This window comes from Lutjanus erythropterus, chromosome 9 (genome assembly GCF_056507025.1).
Source record: "Lutjanus erythropterus isolate fLutEry1 chromosome 9, fLutEry1.hap2, whole genome shotgun sequence".
NCBI lineage: Eukaryota > Metazoa > Chordata > Actinopteri > Lutjaniformes > Lutjanidae > Lutjanus > Lutjanus erythropterus.
The window spans coordinates 13061890-13084161 of NC_139325.1; the positions used below are offsets into that span (position 1 = coordinate 13061890).

General features: G+C 39.1%; 2 protein-coding genes across 2 annotated transcripts; one reads left to right on the plus strand and one right to left on the minus strand.

Moving 5' to 3' along the window:
- The first annotated feature begins 598 nt into the window (after positions 1 to 598).
- On the plus strand, positions 599 to 6411 carry LOC146321136 (uncharacterized). Its single transcript, XM_084725624.1, is given in 6 exon segments — positions 599 to 1260; positions 1764 to 1901; positions 2607 to 2716; positions 2840 to 3007; positions 4534 to 4658; positions 4801 to 6411. Coding segments are annotated over 6 exon segments (2214 nt in total). The 5' UTR covers positions 599 to 968; the 3' UTR covers positions 6182 to 6411.
- A 2364-nt stretch (positions 6412 to 8775) lies between these two features.
- c9h8orf76 (chromosome 9 C8orf76 homolog) lies at positions 8776 to 11887 on the minus strand. Its single transcript, XM_084725625.1, has 8 exons — positions 11668 to 11887; positions 10617 to 10718; positions 10391 to 10534; positions 9816 to 9866; positions 9556 to 9700; positions 9340 to 9460; positions 9124 to 9256; positions 8776 to 8995 (listed from the first exon to the last, which is right to left on the minus strand). Exons 1-8 carry the CDS (start codon positions 11770 to 11772, stop codon positions 8819 to 8821), a joined length of 978 nt encoding a protein of 325 aa, XP_084581751.1. The 5' UTR covers positions 11773 to 11887; the 3' UTR covers positions 8776 to 8818.
- Positions 11888 to 22272: the final 10385 nt, after the last annotated feature.

A 22272-nucleotide genomic window follows, 5' to 3' on the forward strand; every position in this document is an offset into this window, starting at 1 on the left:
AAAGTAAGGCTATAGCATTCTTCCAAATTAATAAGATAAAATAAAAGTTTTTAATTTCCTTTTAAAATACTGAGAGATCTTGCTATTCTAATATCCGGAGGCAGTGATTTCTACAGTTTAAGGGCATAAAAACAGATGGTCAGTCTGATTAGAGGTATCAAGGGTTGACTGGATGTTTTGGGGAGTTTATTGCAGCATATTCATGGTCAGTGCTTCTTTTTATCTCAAGACTTTTTAGTATATGAAATGAGATGGAGGCTAAAGACGGCTTGCGTTCAAGAGTTCAAAGTGTAATCAGTGTAAAACAGATGAGGACCTGTGTGCCTCTGCTCCTCTCTGCTCTCTCTGGGTGTGCCTCAATCTGTCTGCCTTTGCTTTTGGTCCTTTAAGCATCCAGGTGTTGCTTGACATGAGCTGAGATGACAGCCATCCTCATTCCTGTCACTCATTCTTTTCTTTCTCCCCGCCCATCTTTTATTTGTGCTCACCTGCTCTGAAAGGAAACCAGCATAATCACTCAATCATTTTTCTTGACCTATCAGTGTTGACCTGGTTAATCAGCAGCCAGAATCACCCTTGGCACCTCACAGAAAGACCAAATTTCAGTAAATCAGTAGATATTTTGCTGTATTTACACACAGAGTTAGGTATTTCTCTGTTTTTCCATCTTGCATTAGATCATGGAAGGTCATGTTAATGTCTAACTGCTTGACTTTTGCTCTCAGCTCTCACCTGTCACCTCTCATCACTTGTGTAACTATCTTGCCCTAAGCAGGGGCGGGTCTTTACTTTTTTCTTCTCTGTGTGCTTTAACCAGAAGTTATCTTATTAGTGTCAAAGACTTATAGGTAACCCTCTCATTCAGATTGAGGATCATTCACAGCTGTAACATCAGTCAGCTTGTGTTTCTACTAATTTTCTGATTGGCTAAATGTCTGATAAGTAAACAAGACTTGAATCTATCATCCATGGATGCCAGCGGTGGGTCCGTGCTGTGGTACAGGAGGTCAAAGCCTCAGGGGAAGGTGAAGCGACGGGTTCAAGACCTCCGCATCCCTTCCTACTCTTACTTGGACTTCTTACCCAGCAGACCCACGTTGGACCTGAGCCACAACGAGAGCGCCCGGCTGGCTGCAGACTCCCTGCTCAGCCGAGGCTTGGAAGGATACCACGAGGTGTTGGACGCAGAGGGAGAGGTGGACTTCTTGTCAGAGCTGGAGAAGATTTACATCCTGGAGAATGGCAGGGATGGCAGCACAGGTTGTAAATGTTTGTTTTTATATACTCTGTCATTTTTTACACAAGAATAGAGTTCAAATTGCATTTGCACCTGGGTGAGGATAGTTAAACAGCTATTTGGCTATTTGCACCCAACCCAACCTTTAGTTTAGCTACAAAGAGCAACATATTCTCTGTAAATAAGAAGTGATAGTAGATTAATAGGTTAAGCATAGCACTCTAACTTTTAGACTTACTTGACTTATTTACAGATTCTTTTTTTATTTTCCGTTTTCAGTCGCAGTTTCATTGGAAACAAAACTTGGTTAGGTTCAGGAAAATATCATTAATAGTCACATTGGCTATTTACACCCAAGGTGCAAATAGCATTGTTGGTTATGTACACATGGGTGCTTGTCTCTGCCAGTCTAGGCTATATACACCTGGGCGTAAATAGTCGCATTGGCTATTCCACCTCTGGTGCAAATTAGCATCTGTATTTTTTACTGATCATAGCTTTATACAGGGTTTTGTTCTTTATGCAGATGTTTGTGATGCTCCTGATGACGATGACAGAGACTTAGAGAGCTTGTCTGTTAGCTCTCAGTCTGGCACACGATGTCCTACAATGTCCACAGGCAGTGATCCTGCTGTGGCAGGTTTGGAGCTGAGCACCCTAAAAGGTATCACAGGAGTAGGAATCTTTTACAGAGGCAAATATTTGAGGAAAAAAAAACTCGGATAGTAGTGTTTAAGTGCAATCCTCTGGTGTTTTGCTGTTGTTTTTGTTTTCATAAAAATATCAAAGACACACAAAAGGTTAATTTCTCTCAAATTTTCTTCATAAATTTGTTCAAATCCATGTTAGCGAGAACTTCTCCTTTGCCACAATAATCATCCATCTGACAGGTGTGGCATATAGAGACTCTGATTAAACAACATGATTGTTGCATAATTATTAATGAACTATGGCTATTTGACATAGGGCTACAGATAACTTTTTTTTTTTTTTTACTGAAGGACAAAGTCATAACCTGCCCTACTCTGCATCTGATTGGTTAGTTCTTGTTGCCTTCATTGGTTGGGTTGGCATGAGGAGTTGGAAGGTAGTATGGTTTATCCCTAATAAATGTCCTTTTTCAGGGTAAAACTGCACTTTTTAGAGTGGCCAAAATTTGAGAGAAATAAACCTTTTGTGTGCAATTAAGAAGGCTTAGATTTCTTACTTTAACTTATGAAAAATGGGAGCAAAAATTTAAGTGTTATATTTTTGTTGAGTGTATGGCGTTACAATCATGCAGAGACAATACACTTTCTCTGTAAATCAGTATTTAATCTTTTCCACTCTTATTTGTTGCCATCACGAAACACGTTTTCTTGCCCTCCAGATTCTGATCGGGTCCCAAATGAATCCGGCCTTGAAATTTATTTCCAGTCTGACAGCAGGGCAGCCGGCATGAAAGACCTGGTCAGAGAGTTCATCAGAAAAGCTACAATGGTAGGTGTGTGTGTGCTTGAGGAGAGAATTTGTGCATTTCTTCATGACCTGCATGCCTGTACATGAGTTGGATGTTGTGTGCTGAGCAGTCAGATCCACAGTGAATGATGTGTGTCTGTGCAGGCGTTAGCCATAGTGATGGACAGCTTCAGTGATGTAGAGCTGCTCTGTGACCTCCTGGAGGCGAGCAGGAAGAGGAACGTGTCCGTTCATCTGCTGCTGGATCATCTCAACCTCAACCTGTTTGTCAGCATGTGGCAGGACCTCAGGCTCATCGGCAAAAATTTCCCTGTGAGTCCGTTCATCTCTCCATCCATCTGCTGCTATCAAGTCAGAATTGTTGGAAATTTATTTCTTTATTTGTCTGCTCTTCCTTTGCATCCAAGCTTTGTGTCACATCTCTGCTGAGGGGCCATTCAGCTGCAGTGTCTGTCTCACCTTCCCAAACAGACCCACACAAACACAGCCACAAATTCAAAGTTTCACTTTATTAGAGACAGCCTAAAAATGTCAACTATAAGCCTGAGATTTAGAGAAAATATATGTTTGAGTTTAATGCTTTTATGTTACCATGTTAGCTGCTTTAACTACATATTCAAAAAGGGTGGATTTGACGTCAGCAAGAACCCTCCATCCACCCACGGACATTAACCTCATTTAGTCACCGTGTCCTTCTACTGACCCTCCTAATCCCTGCTGCAGCAGCTCACAGACACATGCTGCACATGGAAAACAGCACAGACGGACTGTTTTTAGCTCTCTTTCACAAGCTGATCTTCAGCATGTTGTTGCCTGTGTTTGGAAACTTGGGGGACTTTTTGAGACTAGAGTCACTGATGCATGAAAAACAAATGAAGTGATGACATTCAGCTGGATCTTAATGTGTGCTGATTACAAGCAAATGTGACAAATCCATCTTTCAACTATAGTTTGGGATCCAGGTGTGTCACATGTAAAGTTTGAAGCAGGATTTCCCAAACTTTTTTGCTAAGGGCCCACTTTTTAAAAATAACAAACCATCTCACCCCAATTCCAGTAAACCTTATCAATGAAATCTGGGAAGAGTTCATTCTTGCATAAGTGAACGTTCCTGACCATTTTTACTACCATTTCCACAACACCTAATATTATTTTGACACGTTATTGAAAATATACACACATTAAACCTTTAGAAATGAGAAGTAAATGCATTTAGGCTGAGTTAACAGCCATCTCAATGTTTTTATCTTCTCTTATCAGGAAAACAACACAGGACATTTCAGTTTTCTTCATAAATGAGACAAAATAAGTGCATTTAAGCAGAATTAACAGGCCCTTGTTTTTTCTCTCATCAGTAAAACAACATGCACATTTTAAATGTTATATAAAAGGTGAACTGCAGATATAAATCTTAAATTTGTAGAATTTCTTCCACGGTCTTTTATGGATGGTCTGTATTTAACACATTTATATATAGGTTTCTAAATATGCTACTGCAGTCACCAGCTATTTTTGCACACTTATTTTGCGTTAAATACACAATTGTGTGTTTAATGCAAAACAAGTAAACCTGGTGATAATACAGTTTATTTATGAACAAATTAAGAAACCAAACTACCAAACTACCACCACAACGTCTTAGCTACTTAGTGTCTACACCACTTATAATGAAGGATTTTTTTTCCCTGCTTCCACAAATTAAAAACTATCAAATTCTACATATTGGTTGACATTATTGCTGTCTGTCTCTCTCTGTCTCTGTGTGTGTGCGTGTGTGTGTGTGTGTGTGTGTGTGTGTGTGTGTGTGTGTGTGTGTGTGTGTGTGTGTGTGTGTGTAGAAACTGTCAGTGCGCAGTGTCGATGGACAAACCTACTGTGCGAAGACAGGCAGGAAGCTGAATGGTCAGGTTGCTGAGAGTTTTATCATCACCGACTGGACTGAGGCACTGACTGGCTCATACAGGTACACACAACACACACTCACACACACACACACACACACACACACACATACACACACAGTGCAGGCTATGCACTTATTCCTTAATGGAAGAGTTTTCAGCTGTATGATTAATGTTCGTGTGTGTGTGTTGTCATCTCCTCAGTTTCTCCTGGCTGTCCTGGCAGGTCCATCGTAGTTTTGCTGTTCTTGTGAAGGGCAGTGCAGTCAAACCTTTCCAACAGGAATTTCACAGACTGTACTCTAGCTCCAAACCAGTCCCCGGTTTTGTCACCTACATCACCGTGCCTCACGCTCTCCCTCTTTACACAACATCACACACAGCTCAAAATGATAACAATGATGTCAGTAAGTTGAAGTTATACCAAATGACAATTGCATGCCACAGGGCTCAGAATGAAGATGTTCAAAACACACAACCAAAAGCAAACAAGACGTTCTTATCAGATCCACAGAGGCCAGAGTTGGAGCGCAGCAAAGGACTAGCAGCAGCAGCAGGGACACAAACACATGAAAAACCTCCACAACTGTACCCAAAACCTGTGGTTCAAGCAGGAGCGCTGCAGAATGCAGCTGTGGGTAAGCCAAAGCAGACCGTGGGAGCTGTCTGCACCCAGCATGATGCACAAACACATGTGGAACATCTGGAGAAGAATCAAAACCAGATCCAGAGCCACGTTTCACAAGTTCAGTCTCAACTCACCAGCCTTAATGTCACCACTACAGCTAAGACTACAGCAAGAGTTCAAGAGTCGAACCCTGTGCACACTGTCTCACCTGTACACGCACAGCACACGACAGTCCATTATCAATCACCTTTCAGGACTAATTCAAATCTGGAGCAGCAAAACAGGGGTCCTGAAGGTCTCGTCTTTCAGCAGAGGAACAGAGACAGGCTGATGAGGCCTTTGGGGACGGCTGCTGCTGCAGGTCCAAACACACAAAGACGACAATGGCAATGCTCACTAAACTTTAAACAAAAAGTGGACTTTGAATCCGATCAGCCCAAAGTCATGTCTCCTTCCACATCACAGCAAAAACAAGCAAAAACAGGCCTCCTGTTCCCTGTAACCCTCCAGCGAGCACACATGTCTGGGCTACAAGCTAACATGGCCCCTCTGGGAACCAGCAGGAGGCAGGATCAGCTGCAGAGGTTTCACCAGTCACACCCGACCGCAGAGGCTCCAGGTTCAAAGTCTGCGCCGACCGAGCATAAACCTCAGCTCCAGTCGGACTCCAAACTCTTCTCATTAGCCGCAGGAACCAAACTACACCTACAGCCCCATGCCTCCCAGCAGGTGAAGCACCCACCAAGACTCACCTGGATGCCTCAGGGTCACGCTGTGAGACCCAGTCCTGTGGATCGCCACAGGTCCTTCAACACCACCTACGGGGCAGGACAGCAGGTGGGCTGGAGACCATTGCACAGCAGCATGAATATGTTAGGAAGGAGCAAGAGCATGAATGACAGATAGTCTGCCAGCTTCAAAGGAGCAGGTCATAACCCAAACATCACCAAGACCTGACAGACATAATCATCCAGGTCAATGAAACATAGTGTATTCATCTGTTTGTATCAAATATACTTCATTATTTCACTGTGTTAGGCTTATGAAATAATATTAAACTGGTTAAATATTACTTCCCAAATCAAAAATACATGTTTCCTCTTAACCTGTAGTGCTTTTTACCTGTCTAGATTGTTTTGGTGTTAGTTGCAGAGTCTTGGAAAATATCGACCATAGAGATGTCTGCCTTCTCTAAACTACAATGGAACCTGATGGCTATTGTTAACCTGCGGATGCTGTGATCCTGCTCAGTCTGAAAAGATAACGCAGTGAGCTGCTCTCATGCTAGTGAGATAATATGAAATATTCATAACGCACAGGGTGAAGAGCCTCACATTTCAGCAGCGTTTAAAATATGAGGCTTCAAATGCCTCTTAATACACATTTTTTGAACAATTTTTAACATCGATTAATAAAATGAATTTTTTCAACTGGGAAACTAATCATCAGGAACATCCCTAGTAGAAAGAAAACTGTTCCTACGTGAAACTGCTCAAAACAAGTTCTGTGGTTTAACTTGAGTGGTTTCTGAAAAGAGACATTGTGTTTTTCAAATTAACGCCACAAGCTGAGTGCCATCTAGTTCCATTATATTGGAGAAAAGACAAACATTTATGCGGCCGACATCTCCAAAGTTTGTCAGCTCACACCGAAACAATCTACATGGACAAGTAACACTACAGGTAAGAAGAAAAATATGTGTTTTTGATTTTTGGTTGAACTGTCCCTTTAAGACAGATGCGAACTGTTTTTAGAGCATCTACTTTGGTCTATTTTGGGTGTAGCTTTTAAAATAATCATGTATATTTTCTTAAATGTGAAAACACCTGTGCAGGTGTACTATATGTAAAGGTTTTTATTATCCATGCAAAATAATAGAATAAAGTCCGTCTTCGCCAACTGCTCTGCAAGTGTTAATTCAGTCATAATTTATATTTAAATTGAAGAAATACCACCTGACTGTGCTTCTGTTGCAGTGGAAACTGAGAGGTGAATAAAATCTACCAGCTGCTGATTCTGTGAACACCTGATGTTGGAGGCAGGCGGCTCCTAAACTGTGAGGATAAATGTGTAAAGCACAAGGGCTTTTTCCACAGCAGATATTTTGATTCATCATAGCAGAAACACAGCTGGGACAAATAATGTTAATGGTGGCTCTGTTAAATTATCTGTGGAGCTGCTGTTACCGATATCTGTGCTTCCTTTCCTGCTGTGACATCAAAATGCCTATCATTTGTCTTCAGTGAACTTGACGATAATTCAGAGAATAAAAAACAAAACGTAAATACTTTATTAAAATTATCTTAAAGATATGAACATGTTAAGGCAATGTCCCACTTTGTTTCCTGTCTCGACACAGAAATATGACGTGGATGAAACATTAAAGAGACTGTGTGTCTGATTTGTTGAGACTGTACAACTATGACTACATTCACTGTGCAGTTCACCCCATGCTTTAATAAACTGAGGAGGCAAGCATGAAACATTAGGTTATATTTTTAGAGAGTGATTCTTTTTTTGATATTTTTGAGATTGTCAGGATCAAAAGTCATCATCTGACCTGTATTTGTGACCTCTGTATTTCCACATGTATTGGAACCTGTGATATCAGTGTTCTCTTCTGTCTTACAAGTTTTCTCTCAGCTCTTCCAGTTTGTTTCTTTTGCTCTGATGAGCCGTGTTTTCATCTGAATGTATCAAACATTTTATCAAAATGTTGAGTAAATTGGCAAAAAAGCAAATAAATGCTTGTTTCCATCCACTACTGTTATGCGATTATTAGGAGTAGGTTCATCAAAATACACAGTAGGTGGCGCCAACTCTCCATACTGGAAGCCATCGTCATTTCCAGGGATACTTAAAGTGTGTGGGCCAATGGCGGCCCTCAGGGACATTTTGTGAGCCCCCCAAATACGACATGAAATGCATACACTGCATTTGCAGTGACTGTATGACAACTAATGGCATCTCTCCCAGTGTGACATTACATCTGTTATCAATACAAGTTCTGTGTTTTGGTGGACGACTCCACAGACAAAACACTGTATGGTTGAGTAGATTTCAGGAAAAATTGATCAATTCTTACTTCATCAGACCTCGGGGAACACACAAAATGATCAGTCTTATCTACAATCATGTGAATTTGGTGTTCGATTTTTAATGTGTAAGGCCATCATGAGACCAATTCATGGGTTTCCTGTGTGTCCCTGCATCTCATGCTGGCTCCCTTATTTGGCACTAATTTCATGTGTATCTGCATCACACCACTGCAGACAAAGAGAGCGCCTGGACCATGGATGTATTATTGAGACACAGGAGCAATGAGAAGATGAGTGAAAACTGATCAGTCATGTGAGTTAAATGTTTGCTATGTCAGAGCTTATTCCATCTCACATTATTCTTTTTCAAAAAAAAAAAAAAAAAAAAAAAAAAAAACTCAAGCGAGCATAAAAAAATCTTTGCAAAAGGTTTTTTGAATTTTTGAGTTTCCATCAACCTTCCCTTCAACATGAGCATAAAAATACATCGGCTTCAATATGTCCTTAAGTCCATCTCTGTCTGCCAACTTCTCTGTAAACAAGCATCATTGGAGCATTAGGACTTTGTGTCCATCTGCATTTGATGGTGACCTCCATCAGTCTGTAGCACTCCAGTCAGCAAGATCTTATTCCACCAGCGCTCCTTGAAGTTCTGCACACTCACAGTGGCCAGACTCTCCCCGTCCTGGTAGTCCTCCCTCATCTTCTCTGGGATCAGGTCCTCTGACATCACCTGGGAGACAGAGGGGAGAGGAACAGAGTGTGTTACTGTGTGAAAAACTGTCTACTGACTTGAACTCAGTCTCAAATCTAGGCTAATACAGCCTGTGGTCCAGGTCTTGACACAGTGAGCGTACTCACTTCAGTGAGAGCCTGTAAGGTCATCTCTTTGGGATTCAACCGCTGTAACGCCTCATCCGACGTCTGTTGGGTGTTTTCACTGCGTTGCAGCACAAAGGAGGACTGCTGCTGTCGGAGGATTCTCAACAAGAGCCTGATGGAGACATTAGAACACTGTGATTTACATTTAAGCTCCTAATAAATAGCACGCATTCAAATGCAGCATGACAGACGTACCTTGTCCTGATGAAACAGGTGCAAGCCGTCAGCCAAACTATGTCTTTATCGAGCTCTGCTGCCTCCTCCTGTCGTTCCTCAGTCTCTCCATCGTTCTGCTCCTCTGCCAATTCACACGATCCTAGTCATTGCATTTTTGATTGTTACAACAACTTCCTTTTTAAAAAGCATAAGAGGTCAATAGGCAGGATTTGACACAAATGAAGTGCATCGTACGTGTGGTTCTGTTGCTGTGCAGCAGCTGCAGACACGTCTGTCCAAGGTTGTACCAGTGCCAGGGGTTGAAGGGCAGCAGGCTGCAGAGCTGCTGCAGGGACGACATCTTGGATCCAAGGTCTCCAAAATGCTGGTAGATGGTGACCTTTGGTAAAGTTTTACATTCAAATGAAATAAAAATGTTATTTCATTTCCATAGAATGATTTTGAGTTTGTTTCTGTGTGTGTATGTGTGTGTGCGCGCTCTGGTTAATACTGACCTTGAGCAGCAGGAGGCTGGTCAGGTGACAGGTGTTGGAGGCTTCTTTGCTCTGCACAAAGATGATGTTTACATTACTACTGAGTGCTGGCTGTTTTCCAAGTCTTAACTTTCAGATGAATTCCTTACGGTCATTTCAGTAAACAATCTTTCATACATTTTGATGTTATTATTTCACTGATGGAACAACAACCAAATAAGTCACACTTTATGAATAAAACCTATTGATCACATGGAAGGTAAGAATAAAACTGTGCTGTGCTTTAAGAAATGGTCTGTTGTGTACATTTTGTAGGAACTGTGTTTTAAATATGCACTTTGCATATTTATGAATACCTTTATCAGACAAAATATCTGGAATGATGATTTTTTTTTAACTGTGACATACATGTCATTTTCATGAGAGCAACAGCAAACATAAACTAAGGTTCATACAGCTTTTTAAGAGTAAAATTCAAGCACTTTTCAAGCACTTTCAATGTACTTGTACCAAAAATTTCTAGACCTTCAAAGCCTTTATTATATCTAAATCATTTCTCTAATTACATATGCATTATAAGCTCATAGAAGAATTACCAGTAAGTCAGCTAAGTCCAGTGCCTTGTCTCTCTGTCCCAGTCTGGTGCAGCATCGGGCCATTCCCTCCAGTACATCTCTTCTTATGGTCAGGTTGTTGTCAGCAATCCACTCCAGGCAGCTGCTGTAGGCATCCAAGGCTTTCTACACCCACCACGTCAGGAGGACAAGACTTTTTAACATCACATACCTCACAGAAATTACAGATGAATGACTGTTGAATTACCTGATAGTTCCCTTGTCTCACAGCCAAGTCACCTCGAAACTTATAGACCTTCTGCTTCTCCAGAGAGTCATCTGTATCGAGAGCAGCACTGTCACAGAACCACTGCAGAGAGAAACAATTTAAACATCAGCTCATCGCTGACTGAGACCTTCATGCACAATATTAGATTTTAGAGCTGCAAAAAGTAATCAATAGCCATCCATTTTTAGTTATTTCATTGATTAAAAAAACAAACAAACATCCAAATTCTTTCCGATTCTCAAATGAGAATATCTTCTGGTTTCTTTACTCGTCTTGTGTCAGTTAATTGAATGACTTCAGGTTTTGGACATAAGGAGACACCTGAGGACATCTACTTGGGCTTTTGAAAACTTGATCAATATTTTTCACCATTAAATTTCACAGACCAAACCACTAACCGATTATTAATCAATTACTTGAGAAAATAAGTGACAGATTAGTTGACGATGAAAAATAATTGTAAGTTGCAGCCCATTTAGATTAATATACACAGTGCCACAAATGTAAGGTGAAGCAATATGAAAACTTTCACTGAATCCAGAAGCAAACATATATCTACTTTATGTCATTTTAAATGTGGAAATATAATAGATAAGTCCGTGTTTCAGCGTTTAAAAGGTCATGCACAAAAACAGGGTTTTAAAGATAATTTATCTCACAGCTAAATATACTAATCTCTGATATGTTAACTTGTCAGAGCTGTTAACGAGATAAACCTCTAGTGTTTTACTCCTGTGTGTATTCATGGTATTTGTGTAATATGCTGTTTCCAGCTTATTTCAATCTATCTTTTATTTTTGGTCTTCATATGCCCCGATGTTTTGATTTTCTTCTCTTCTTGCTTAAAGTGTGTAAAATATACAAGTCACATCAAACTGAGCTAATGTTAGCTAAACGTTAGCCACTGGCATTTTTGTATTCATAGTTTATTTCCGTCCTAAAGTGATCTGATCTGATTCATATTCATTACATGAAGCTGTAAGTTGATGTTAAGCAGTGAAGCTGATGGTGATCAGAGCTTCTCACTCACCTCTGGTTCACACAGTTTGGCGTTATAATGAGACAGAGTCACCGGGACTCGGTCTCTCGACTCACAAAACACCGAGTCATCAAACGTGCTCCCTAAAATCTCCATCCGGAGCAGAAAAATATTATTAAAACCCCAAATTTATTCAACAAGCGTGTCCGACAGACAGAATGACTGCAGCTCCTGTACAGCACTGTTTGTTTACACCCTCGTGGCTGCACAGTCCTTAAGTGTAAGGTGCACGACTGATACAGTGTCCACGCTTAATAGTTCCGGGCAGAAAGGTTCCGATTGACGATGAAAATGAGAGTGGCGCAATCAAGTCGTTAAATTAATCAAATAACTTGATAATCTATTCTCCAGTTTCTATTTCACAATCATTTCTACACATCCATCTTTCATTTCACATGCATTTTTTACCCATCAATTTCTTTGACTTCACATAGATTTTTATCCATCGTTTTTTTTATTTACATACATTTTTACCCCTCCATTATTATACATCTATTTTTTAATTAACATATTTTTTTTTTTTTTACCAATTTTCTACCCATCTATTTTTCAGTTTACATGCATTTTCATGAACTCCATTTTTATCACTTAATTTTTACTTCCACGCCTCATACTGTACCATACAGCATATATAAATCATAAAATATAAATATAAATCATTCAAATACAGCTTTTATTTAAACTTGACAATGACATCAAAACAAATAGGCCCACTGTAAAAGATACGTTTTCATCTTCTTAGTGCCCAACAACCATCACCAGAAACCCGTACATGAATATAAGCATATGCATTCAAATGACTGATGACAAATAAATCATACTATATAACTCAACAAATACAAAGCATTCAGTTTCTATGACAGAAATGTCTTATTGTGTTGATTAGTGTTCTCTGTCTTAATCGCCATTTAGTTTCTATATCTTGCTAGAAAGAATCTTATCATTAAAGAGCCAACCTAACATATCATCATCAGACATCAAAACAAATCAGAGTTTTTCACCTGGATTTTTTTTCAGGCAGATGGTAGGGCAATGGAACAGAAAATGAAATTCACCCTAAACAACACCAAGATCACATAAAACACATGTACACTGCTCTTCAGAAATATCTTTATATCAGCCTACGTCAAATGACAGTGGTATGGTGTCAGTTCTTAACTGAGCACACAGGCCTCCAAACACTTTCAATGTGCATTCAAGCTTTCCCAGCATTTTACAGCTGTGGTAATTACACATATTTATATACACACTGAATATATACTAAAAAAATGATTATTTCACATCTTAATCACATTAAATCAGATGTCACTGTGCTATAATAACAAATTATATTTCATGAACATGAACATGAACATTCTACATTAGGATGACAAATTAAAGGAACAGGTTATTCCAAAAATAAATACCTGTAGTGCTTTTTATTCATCTAGATAATTTAGGAGTGAGTTGCAGAGTCTTGGAGATATCGGCTATAGAGATGTCTGTCTTATCTTGAATTTAATGGAACAGTTTCATGTAAGAACTACTTTCTTTGTAGTAGAAAGAAATTTGTAGGAGATTCAAATGTCTCCCTTTGGTCCTTTTAGCCCCACAAGCTGAATGGAATTTGTTCAATTATATCGAAGAGAAGACAGACATCTCTGTGGCTGATATCTTCAAAACTCTGCATCTCAAATAAGAACAATCTAGATGGCTTTAAAGGAAAACAAAATACAGGTTTGTTTCCAAATTGTCTCTTTGTGACTTATTTCTTTATCTAAAAAGTCAACTATTAATCACATAGCAAATTAATGAAAGTAATGCAATTACCATTTGAAGCAGTTTCAATCGCTTTACCAAAAATCCAAGCACTTTTCAAACCTTGAAAATACTACATTAAAAAGTGTTTTCAAGGATTTCTCAAACTCAAATTTAAGGACGAGCTGAGAAAAACTGAACCCTGACTTGTCTTACTTGGCACAGATGAAATTAAAAGTCTCGTGGTCAGACTTGCTGAGCCATAGGTGGTCCTCATTTGTCTCCATGGCACCACTCATGTCACAGTCTCCTGTTTTTTATTCTGTGAAGACCAGTGAGTGTAATCTACGCGATGATCATCCAGGATGCAGGTGTAGTGGAGGCCCAGCCACACGCAGGGAGAGTCGGCCTTCCTGCTTTCCAACTCGTCTTCATTCAGGATGGAGGTCACGTCCATGTTTCTGTCCCTACAGTAAACCAGGGCATTTTTCCACATCTTCTCCTCTCTAACCAGCAAAAAGGGTGATTCTACAAAGAAAATACAATGTCAGTGTGAATTTTTAAAGTGCATTTGAAACTAAAATGTTGCTTACTGTCATAATAATATCTGTTCACATTTAAGTGTAAAGGAGACATTTCAGTAATAGCCTGCTGGAAATTTCTTGGATCCAGTAATGGTGTGTCTTTTTGATAATCTATTCTCCAGTCGTGTCGTTTTTAAAAACATCATATATAGTTATGTATAATAATTAAAAATACTGATGAAAATTTACTACTTCAGTGTCCTGATAATATTTTACATATTAACATATCATTCTTTTTACACCCTAACAACGGCATTAGCAAAATCCAGTCTGCATCGGGCCCTACCAGAAAACCCTCTTCAAATTATTTAGCAGTTCTAATTCTTGAGGCCAATCATTGATATGTTACATGCATGAAATCTTGACGGTGCTGAAGCCTTAAAATGTGAAATAAAGCAATTCAAAGTAACATGAAGGTTTAACATTCTGTTGGTGGTGCTTGTTGTTCTCATGAGAGTTCCCAATGTGGATACTAGCATTGGTTATATCAGTAGTATGATGCACTATATTGTAGATACTGAATAAATAAATATTCACCAGGAGTCTGGCAGTTCCTTGGTGTGAGTGCAGCAGTTTCTTTGAATAAAGTTTTCATTTTCTTTTAAATTGCATAAATGCATCTGTGCCTAAAAGAAGACATGAGGACTCTACAAAAGTGCAAAAGTTGTCAATATATGCTGTACTAACTTCACTCACCTTGTCGGCCTTTCTCCATAATGATTCCCTGCCCCAGCTACAGCTGCATTTGTACACATCTCCCTCCTCTGACCGCTGCCTGTACAGAAGAAGATTCTACAAAGGTGTCATTGTCAACACAAATGCAAATCTCTCATACCTCCACCTTCAAATGATACTGTGTGTTTGTATGTAAAAAGAGAAAATAATCATTTTTTCATATTTAAATCTGTCCACCTGTGTTTTGGTGAAAATGACTTGGTTACAACACTGTTACTACTTCAAAGAATAATTCTGGTATTTTCAAACCTAAGCCATTTTTTAATATATTTTTGGGTCCAAATGACTAAAACGTTAAAAAAAAAAGTTCTGGAATTGGTCCAGTAGATAGATTCAACAATCTAGACCTTGAGCACAAAGTACATCCACTAAAAGAGATTTTTTTTTTTTTTTTTGCCACTGACAGGCTCATATTGTTTATCCAAGTGTGTGACAACATTATGGAAAGGATCCATACAGACATAGACCTTTCCATCAGGGAACTGAAGCAGTTTTATCATGTTATTATTGTGTAATTGTTTCCATACATTAATGTGTTGAACTAACAAATTGTGATATTTGTCAAAGGAATCTGGTGGCCTTGAAGAGAGCAATTTAACAGCAGTTTGTGGTTAAACAAAAAGGATTTTACTCTAACAAAAAGGTCTCTCCATAGGAATCCTTTCTATAATGTCATAATGTTCTGTGCTGCTGGCAGAGGTGATCTACTGGACCACTTCTAAAACTTTTTGTGCCTATTACGGGTTATTTACACTACATGCTTAAGCAGCGGGTGACGGCACCTTCACTGAACTGCTGCAGCTCAGACACGCTGCAGTGTCCACACAGACTGCGTTTCTGCTGCAAGGCGGCTGCTGAAAGCCCTCTCTAATACACAGAAGAGTTTAGAAAAGAAGAAAAGACCTGTTTTCTCAAGACAATCAGTGATTTCCACCCTCAAGGGAGAGATGGATAAAGGGAGAAGGAAAAAAGAGAGCAAGAAAAAACAACACAGCCCTGCACCCAATTTTTCATGTCTGTGACATATTGCACAGATGTAGACAATGAAACTGTATTGAGAAGTGTCCTGCTGCCGATATAAAGCCGGGATGACTGTCAACAGATTATTTTTAATACATATTGTTGCTGAAAACCGCACACGTGGAAAAACTAGGCGAGAGAGATTTGGAGGCTTGCCTATTTTTTCCACGTGAACAACTCTGCAAACGCAGGCTGTGTGGATGGTTTAACTTGTTAATATGGGTGCTGAAATGAAAACCTACAGGTAATGACATGCACACACGCTGTTCAAGCACGTAGTGTGAACCAGCCATTGGTTATTCAGACCCCAGTATATGTGAAGACTAGATGAGTGCACTCAGTATGAGTGTTGTCCACCAGGAAACAGCTGGTGAATCACCTACCGCAATGCCACCACAACTACCAGATTCAACCAGTGACATGACTTCCTCCCTAGGTGAAACAAGATTTCAAACTGAAGCAGTTGTTGATCACTTGTGGCCTCTAAAAATAGAACTTATGCCTCGCAGTGGTCTGCCTGCACCAACCATTCAGCCAGACTCATACAATGTATGTAGTAAAGACTTTGAAGGATTTTAATAAAAGTATTCAGTGTATTTCTGGCAAAATGGAGGTTATCATTATAGTGACGTGTGATTCCAGTAAATAATTTCCAGTGAGAAACATGCTGTCTTCACTTACGCTTCTTCACCATAAGTCATTCATCAAATAACGAATAAATAACTACATGTGGAATATCTACAAGGTCTAGGTTTCAATGAGACACTATGAACTACTTTGTGCTCTGCATCTGTATTTAGCACCAGACTGCTTCACATCACATTTATTCAAAGCAAAACACGCAAGATCTTATTCACAAGTGCACATCTTTTGATCAAAATTTATTGGGTTTTGTCCTCAAACAAGTATAAAATATAAATCTTTTCTAAATCAAGCTAGAAATCAAGCCAGAGCTTCAATAACAGCTGGGATTTAAATTAACATTGCACACATTTTCTGCCTCACAGCTGGTGATTGCAGGGGCCACAAAAAGAAATAATAGCTCTCTAAAGCAAGCCTGCAGAGGCAAATGCAAATACATACGGTGTTTGATCAAAGTTTATGACAGATACTCTCAGTTTGTAACACATTTCAGATGTACAGGCAAAATGTGGAAATGACTTAGGGTAGATGGAAATACCGGCTCCGCAGACACATAATAACATCAGTTTGCACAGCTTTGTTTAGTAGTTTTAGGTCACTAATAATGTAGGCAGACACATCATCTTTGCCCGCAGAAAGTTCAAACTCACATAATTCCCAGAATCCACTTTTAGTTGTCAATCAGATATGAGGTGTACCAGTTCAAGATGGATTTTTAGAGAAATGAGACCACAGCTTATTATTATAAACCTAAATCTATGGGACCAAATGTCAGTTAAATTCAGGTGTGATATTTTAAAATGGCACAGTCAGTAGTGTTTTCTTCCCCATTTATTAAGGTAGAGTTAGATCATCAATGTCTCTGTGTCTACGGAACCAAGTGTAACTTAATACAAGAGCTGAGAAATCGCTGTCATTATCCAGTAAAATAGGTCTGGAAATATAAGCTGTGTTGAAGCGGGAACAAAAGAGAAAATTGTTCACAAAGAACAAAGAGAGAACAGAAAGAAAAGAATTACTTTTAAATGCAAAACATGCTCTTTAGAAGCAATGCCTTGCAGTAAAAACTGTCAACAGATAAAAAGTAGATCAGGAAAACCAGGTGTAGATTCCACAGTAAATGAGTTTTTAAAAAAATCCACTTATAAGTACAGTATATTACAATTCTGACAAGGTGTTTTTTCTGCCAAAAAGCAAGAACATTTGAATCTCTGATTGCTGTAAGAAACATTCAACCAACTACCTGTGTAAATACAGAAAACGAGTGAGGACTATAGTAGCAGAAGAATAGCGAAGGTTACAGATATGACATTATGTGCACAATAGGACAGCAGATAAACTACTCAGATCACGATGTTAGCTCTTAGCTCTACTGCACAAGGTTAACTGGGATACATGATGACTGCTGGATATAAAATCACAACTCTGGGAGCAGACACGGCACTTATGCAACCTGGGAAATTTTTTTATTAGACACTGATATTGTAGTTGAGCCAGGCTGGCTCTGTTTCTACCAATACTTGTTATCATTCAACTAATATGTGGCTAATATTGACCAGCAGCATGGGTAAATTCTGTTACTGTTGTAGCTTCAGAAGTGTAATGGATGGGTGATTCCTAGATACAGATTAAAAAATAATAGTGAAACTCTGACTACCAATATGGGTCCAGCTCAATAAACACATGATCCTACATTTCCTGTAATGCAACAGATTTGTTTCATTCATTCATTTTTCATTTCATTATTTTTTTTCCTACCTTAAATGCATGCTTTTTTACAAAACCCACACTTCCAACAAGTCCAGGTTCACTGTTCAAATTTAAAATAAGTCTCAAGACAGACATCAGGATTATTTTTTTTTAAACTTCAGAAAGCTCCCTCCAGAGCCACTGAGCAGTACTCCTCAATGATGTCTACTATATATACTTTTAAGCAAGTGTGCTGCTCCTAAGATATTTAAATAATTTTTTTGTTACATTTAAAGGATCAGTGTGTAGGATTTAGTGGCATCTGACACCTCGTGCCATTCTCCCCTTCCAAGTGTGTAGGAGAACCCACAGTGGACAAAAAACTTGTGAAAAATGCTAAAGGCTATTTGTCTGTTCTGGGCTACTGTAGAAACATGGCGGTGCAACATGCCGGACTCCACGTAAGAGGACCCACACCCTCTGTAGATATAAATGGGTCATTCTAAGGTAACAAAAACAGGATGATTCTTATTTTCAGGTGCTTATACACTAATGAAAACATACTTCTGAATATTCCATAAATTCTGTCCCTGTAAATTTAACACACTGGATCTTTAATATATGTTTATAAGATGGAGTAGCTGCAACGCCTTAAATTTGGACACACTATTAAGAAGGAAAAAGTTTCCCAGTGCTATCAGGACATTTTGCAGTTTCTTCAAAAGTGCCTGTCTTTTCTCTTGAGTTCTGATTCTATATTATTTGCAACGAAAGTACCAAAAAGCCACTTGGGCAACACTGGCTGTACTCTAAAAGTGATTCTATTTCAAAAACACTACTCTATTGTACATATTGTATGAGTCTGTCTTATTAACAAACAATTCACTGATGTCTGGGAAGAGTTGTAATGACACAGTTTTCATAGATAGAAACATATAAAACCATTCAAAACAGACTGACTATAGTAAAGAAAGAGCACACCGTAAAAGACTGTGGGCTGGATACCTGTGGACAGTGGTAAGCCTAACCTGTGGGCAAATTCAAGCTAGTCGCAGACAGGCAGTTTGTAGCCTGTATAGAAATTAGCATGTGAAGTATGAGGATGCAGATAGTTACCAAAGGGTACAAAATTGCTGCTGCGTAATGACCACAAATTGTGGTGATATCAAAGACCAGTGTAAAGGATTCTTAGCCTAAAATGTTGCTCTAAATGAAGCTAGCTAAATGAAGTCCAAGCTGGCAGTGACAACACTAAAAAATGTTTCTACAGTCCATGAATTGAAGAAAATGGAAAACAAGTCAATGGTTGCAGTTAATTTGGTGATGAAAAGTCACTAGCTACAGAAAAATTAATCCCAGATTAGGCTTCTACGTGCCAAGTATACCAACCCAAAATATTGTATGTACAAATGAGCAGTTGTTCATCTTGGTTATTGCATGCAAGTATTAGACAAAAGGTATACCTTAACATTTTGAATTTGTTATTTTTCATGGCCAGGTACTTGTCACATTATGACAAAATTTATCATGGTTTCAGCTCTTCTACAATTGGCAGCTAGCTTTGCTAGCTTACAGCTAGTAGACTCCTCTACACACTAATTAAAATAAAGGTGCTAACATGTAGTGTGACAAGTGCCTGGTGAAAAAACACAATAAAATTCTTAACATCAAGGTATCTGTTTAAGGACTTAACAACAGAAGTTTCCAATGTCAACTTCAGAGTATCTAGGCATCTTTTAGCGTCAGCAGAAAGCAGAGCTCGGTCATGCATCACAACTTAGTTTGAACAAGCCTCCTTTAAGAATCACCCAACAGTATGTGATTTCCAAAGCATCTCTCATCATCTTCTGTCAAGAGTTGGTGAAATGTTGTTCAAACAAGTGTACGAGCCATGTAGGCACATAGGTTTATCTGCAAAGCTTCATCAGAGTCTCTCCCCCGATTTGAGAAGAACTGTAGTCGAGACAGTTTTCAATCTATTGTCCTGTCGGTTTACTGCGGTAAAGCGTGATGAAAACACAAAGAGGAGCGTTATTTGGTAGACTTCCCACCACAGAGGGAATGCTGTTTTGTTTCTTCAGGCATCACAACAATCCCTTCCATGACAGGAAGTGAATTTTCCAAGAATGTCTGTTTCAATGTTCTGAACAGTTCCAGTCTTTTGAAGGTGTCCCTACAGCCCTGTTTGTCTGTCCATCTGTCTTCTTGTGTTGTAGACCATTTAATGAGACAGAGAACCAACAGGACACAGCTAACATTTACAGAAACATGTCTTGGGAAGTGCACATCAAGTTTAGGCATTCATTTTACAAAAGTGGACTGGAGGAGAGGGGTACGTGGGAGCAGAGGGAGAGAGATGGGAGACAATTCCCATGATTTAAAGCAACAATACAAAACATAACAATAACACATGCATTTTCAAAAGGAGAAGAGATTAAAAATGGGGCTCAAATTGTGCAATTTAGCAAAAGAAAGCGGTGGTTGATTGTTCTGCTAGTTGTTTGAGCCTTACCAACATCCAACAATTAAACAACATATATTATTAGAAAAGTGGATAAATGGATTCCTCCTCTTGAAAACACACTTAGGATTAAAAAAAAGGCAAAACACTGGTTCAGTTTGTACTCATACAAAACAGATTTGGTCTCTCAGAGCCATTTTATGGTATGATAAGAGATTAAGGTGCCTAATCAGGATTGAGTCCACAATGTACACAAGTGGACAAAGTGCATTTTTTAAAAGTTTAGGTGCTTCACGTTTTTCTTTTCAGTGCAGACTGGAGTCAAATTATCATTTGAAATGCTGTTAAACAGTCTTTCTTTTAAGTACAGGGACAAGACCCAAAATGATTCACAGGCCTTGTTTTTGACATGAGCAGATGAGCCCAAACCTAAAGGCCATTGGTCGGTGATTTGGTGGCGACTGCAGTCTTGTCAAAGTGATAACATGTGGACTGACTTAAGGCCTTTGCACAACAAGTATTTTTTGGTTTTTTCAAATATTCCTCATCTAATAAAAATAAAGTACAGAAGCCTAGCACACTGAGACCGCATGTGTGTCATTATTCTATTCGTTAATTCACGATATGAGACAAAATTGAGTTGTCAAGCAGTGAGGATGATTTTGTGGCCCTAGTTCTAACTTCTAGGATAGGTTCTCTGGAGAGCAAGGTGGACACCTCATCTGTTTGTAAACATGACTGACACAGTGAGGTCGTATTTATTTTTAAACGTGTGAAAATTCTGGACAAAAATGTACTTGGTGTGCAAAGGCATTCAATCTAAATTTACACTGGAGCTGCAGCTGGTGCTTATGTTTACATGGTTTGGGGAAAGCTTTGCAATGCTGCATCTTCGTCTTTAAAAATCAGTCCATCCATTCAACCCATCAGAAACCCACCACAAGTAAAATGCTGCAGCGAAATAATTCTCTATTTTGTGGCCATTGTTTAGTTCATAAACAGTGCCACTGCCTCAAACTGTAGCTCACGGCTCAGGAGACAACACATTCAACTTTGGGACAACAGCCTCACACTGTCAAAATCTACATAACAACAACAAAAAAAAAAACCTTTAAAAGGTCATAATAGCACAGGATGTCTTCTATAAAAAGGTGAAAAATTAGTTTAAAAACATTAATAGCAGTGCATATTAAACACATACGGTGGCATTTTTTCCATCAGATCAGATCTGTAGGTGCTCGGTTAGAAATCTATTATACTAATAATACTCACGAAAAAACAAGCCATTACAAAGGGAAGACTCAAGTAGACAACCTGTGTTGTTTAAAAGCATCATGGCATTCATTCAGCGACAAGGTACTTTGTCTCCTATCAAGACAAAATGCCTGACTTTCAGAGTCATTATCGATCCATGTTAGCTCAAACAACGTGCTGATCTGTATCTGGTCCTTGCAATGATCTTTACAGGTGCTAGAAAGAAAAGATACTGTAACATGTACAAATCAACCAGTTCCATAAGCAGATATATGGGGAATTAGGGACATTGCTCAGGAGTGACATGTAGCTGTGCTACAGTTTTAAGCACCTTTGTAAACACAACAGATGAGTCTTTTTCTTCTGTGTGCAATGTTAGTCTGGGACAAGGGGTGAAACATTCATTAACACTGGAGATAAAAAGTTTCAGGGACTCTCTGTAAAAATTGAAATCAGGTCTGTGCTCGCAACAAC

What these genes read in the sequence shown, in the direction of transcription:
- c9h8orf76 (XM_084725625.1), bottom strand. Translation starts at nt 11,772, where the DNA reads ATGGAGATTTTAGGGAGCACGTTTGATGACTCGGTGTTTTGTGAGTCG. An exon ending in TGAGACAAGGGAACTATCAG is followed by an intron (nt 10,535 to 10,616) that starts GTAATTCAACAG and finishes TGGTGGGTGTAG; the next exon opens with AAAGCCTTGGATGCCTACAG. An exon ending in GCACAGCAACAGAACCACAC is followed by an intron (nt 9,461 to 9,555) that starts GTACGATGCACT and finishes TGCAATGACTAG; the next exon opens with GATCGTGTGAATTGGCAGAG.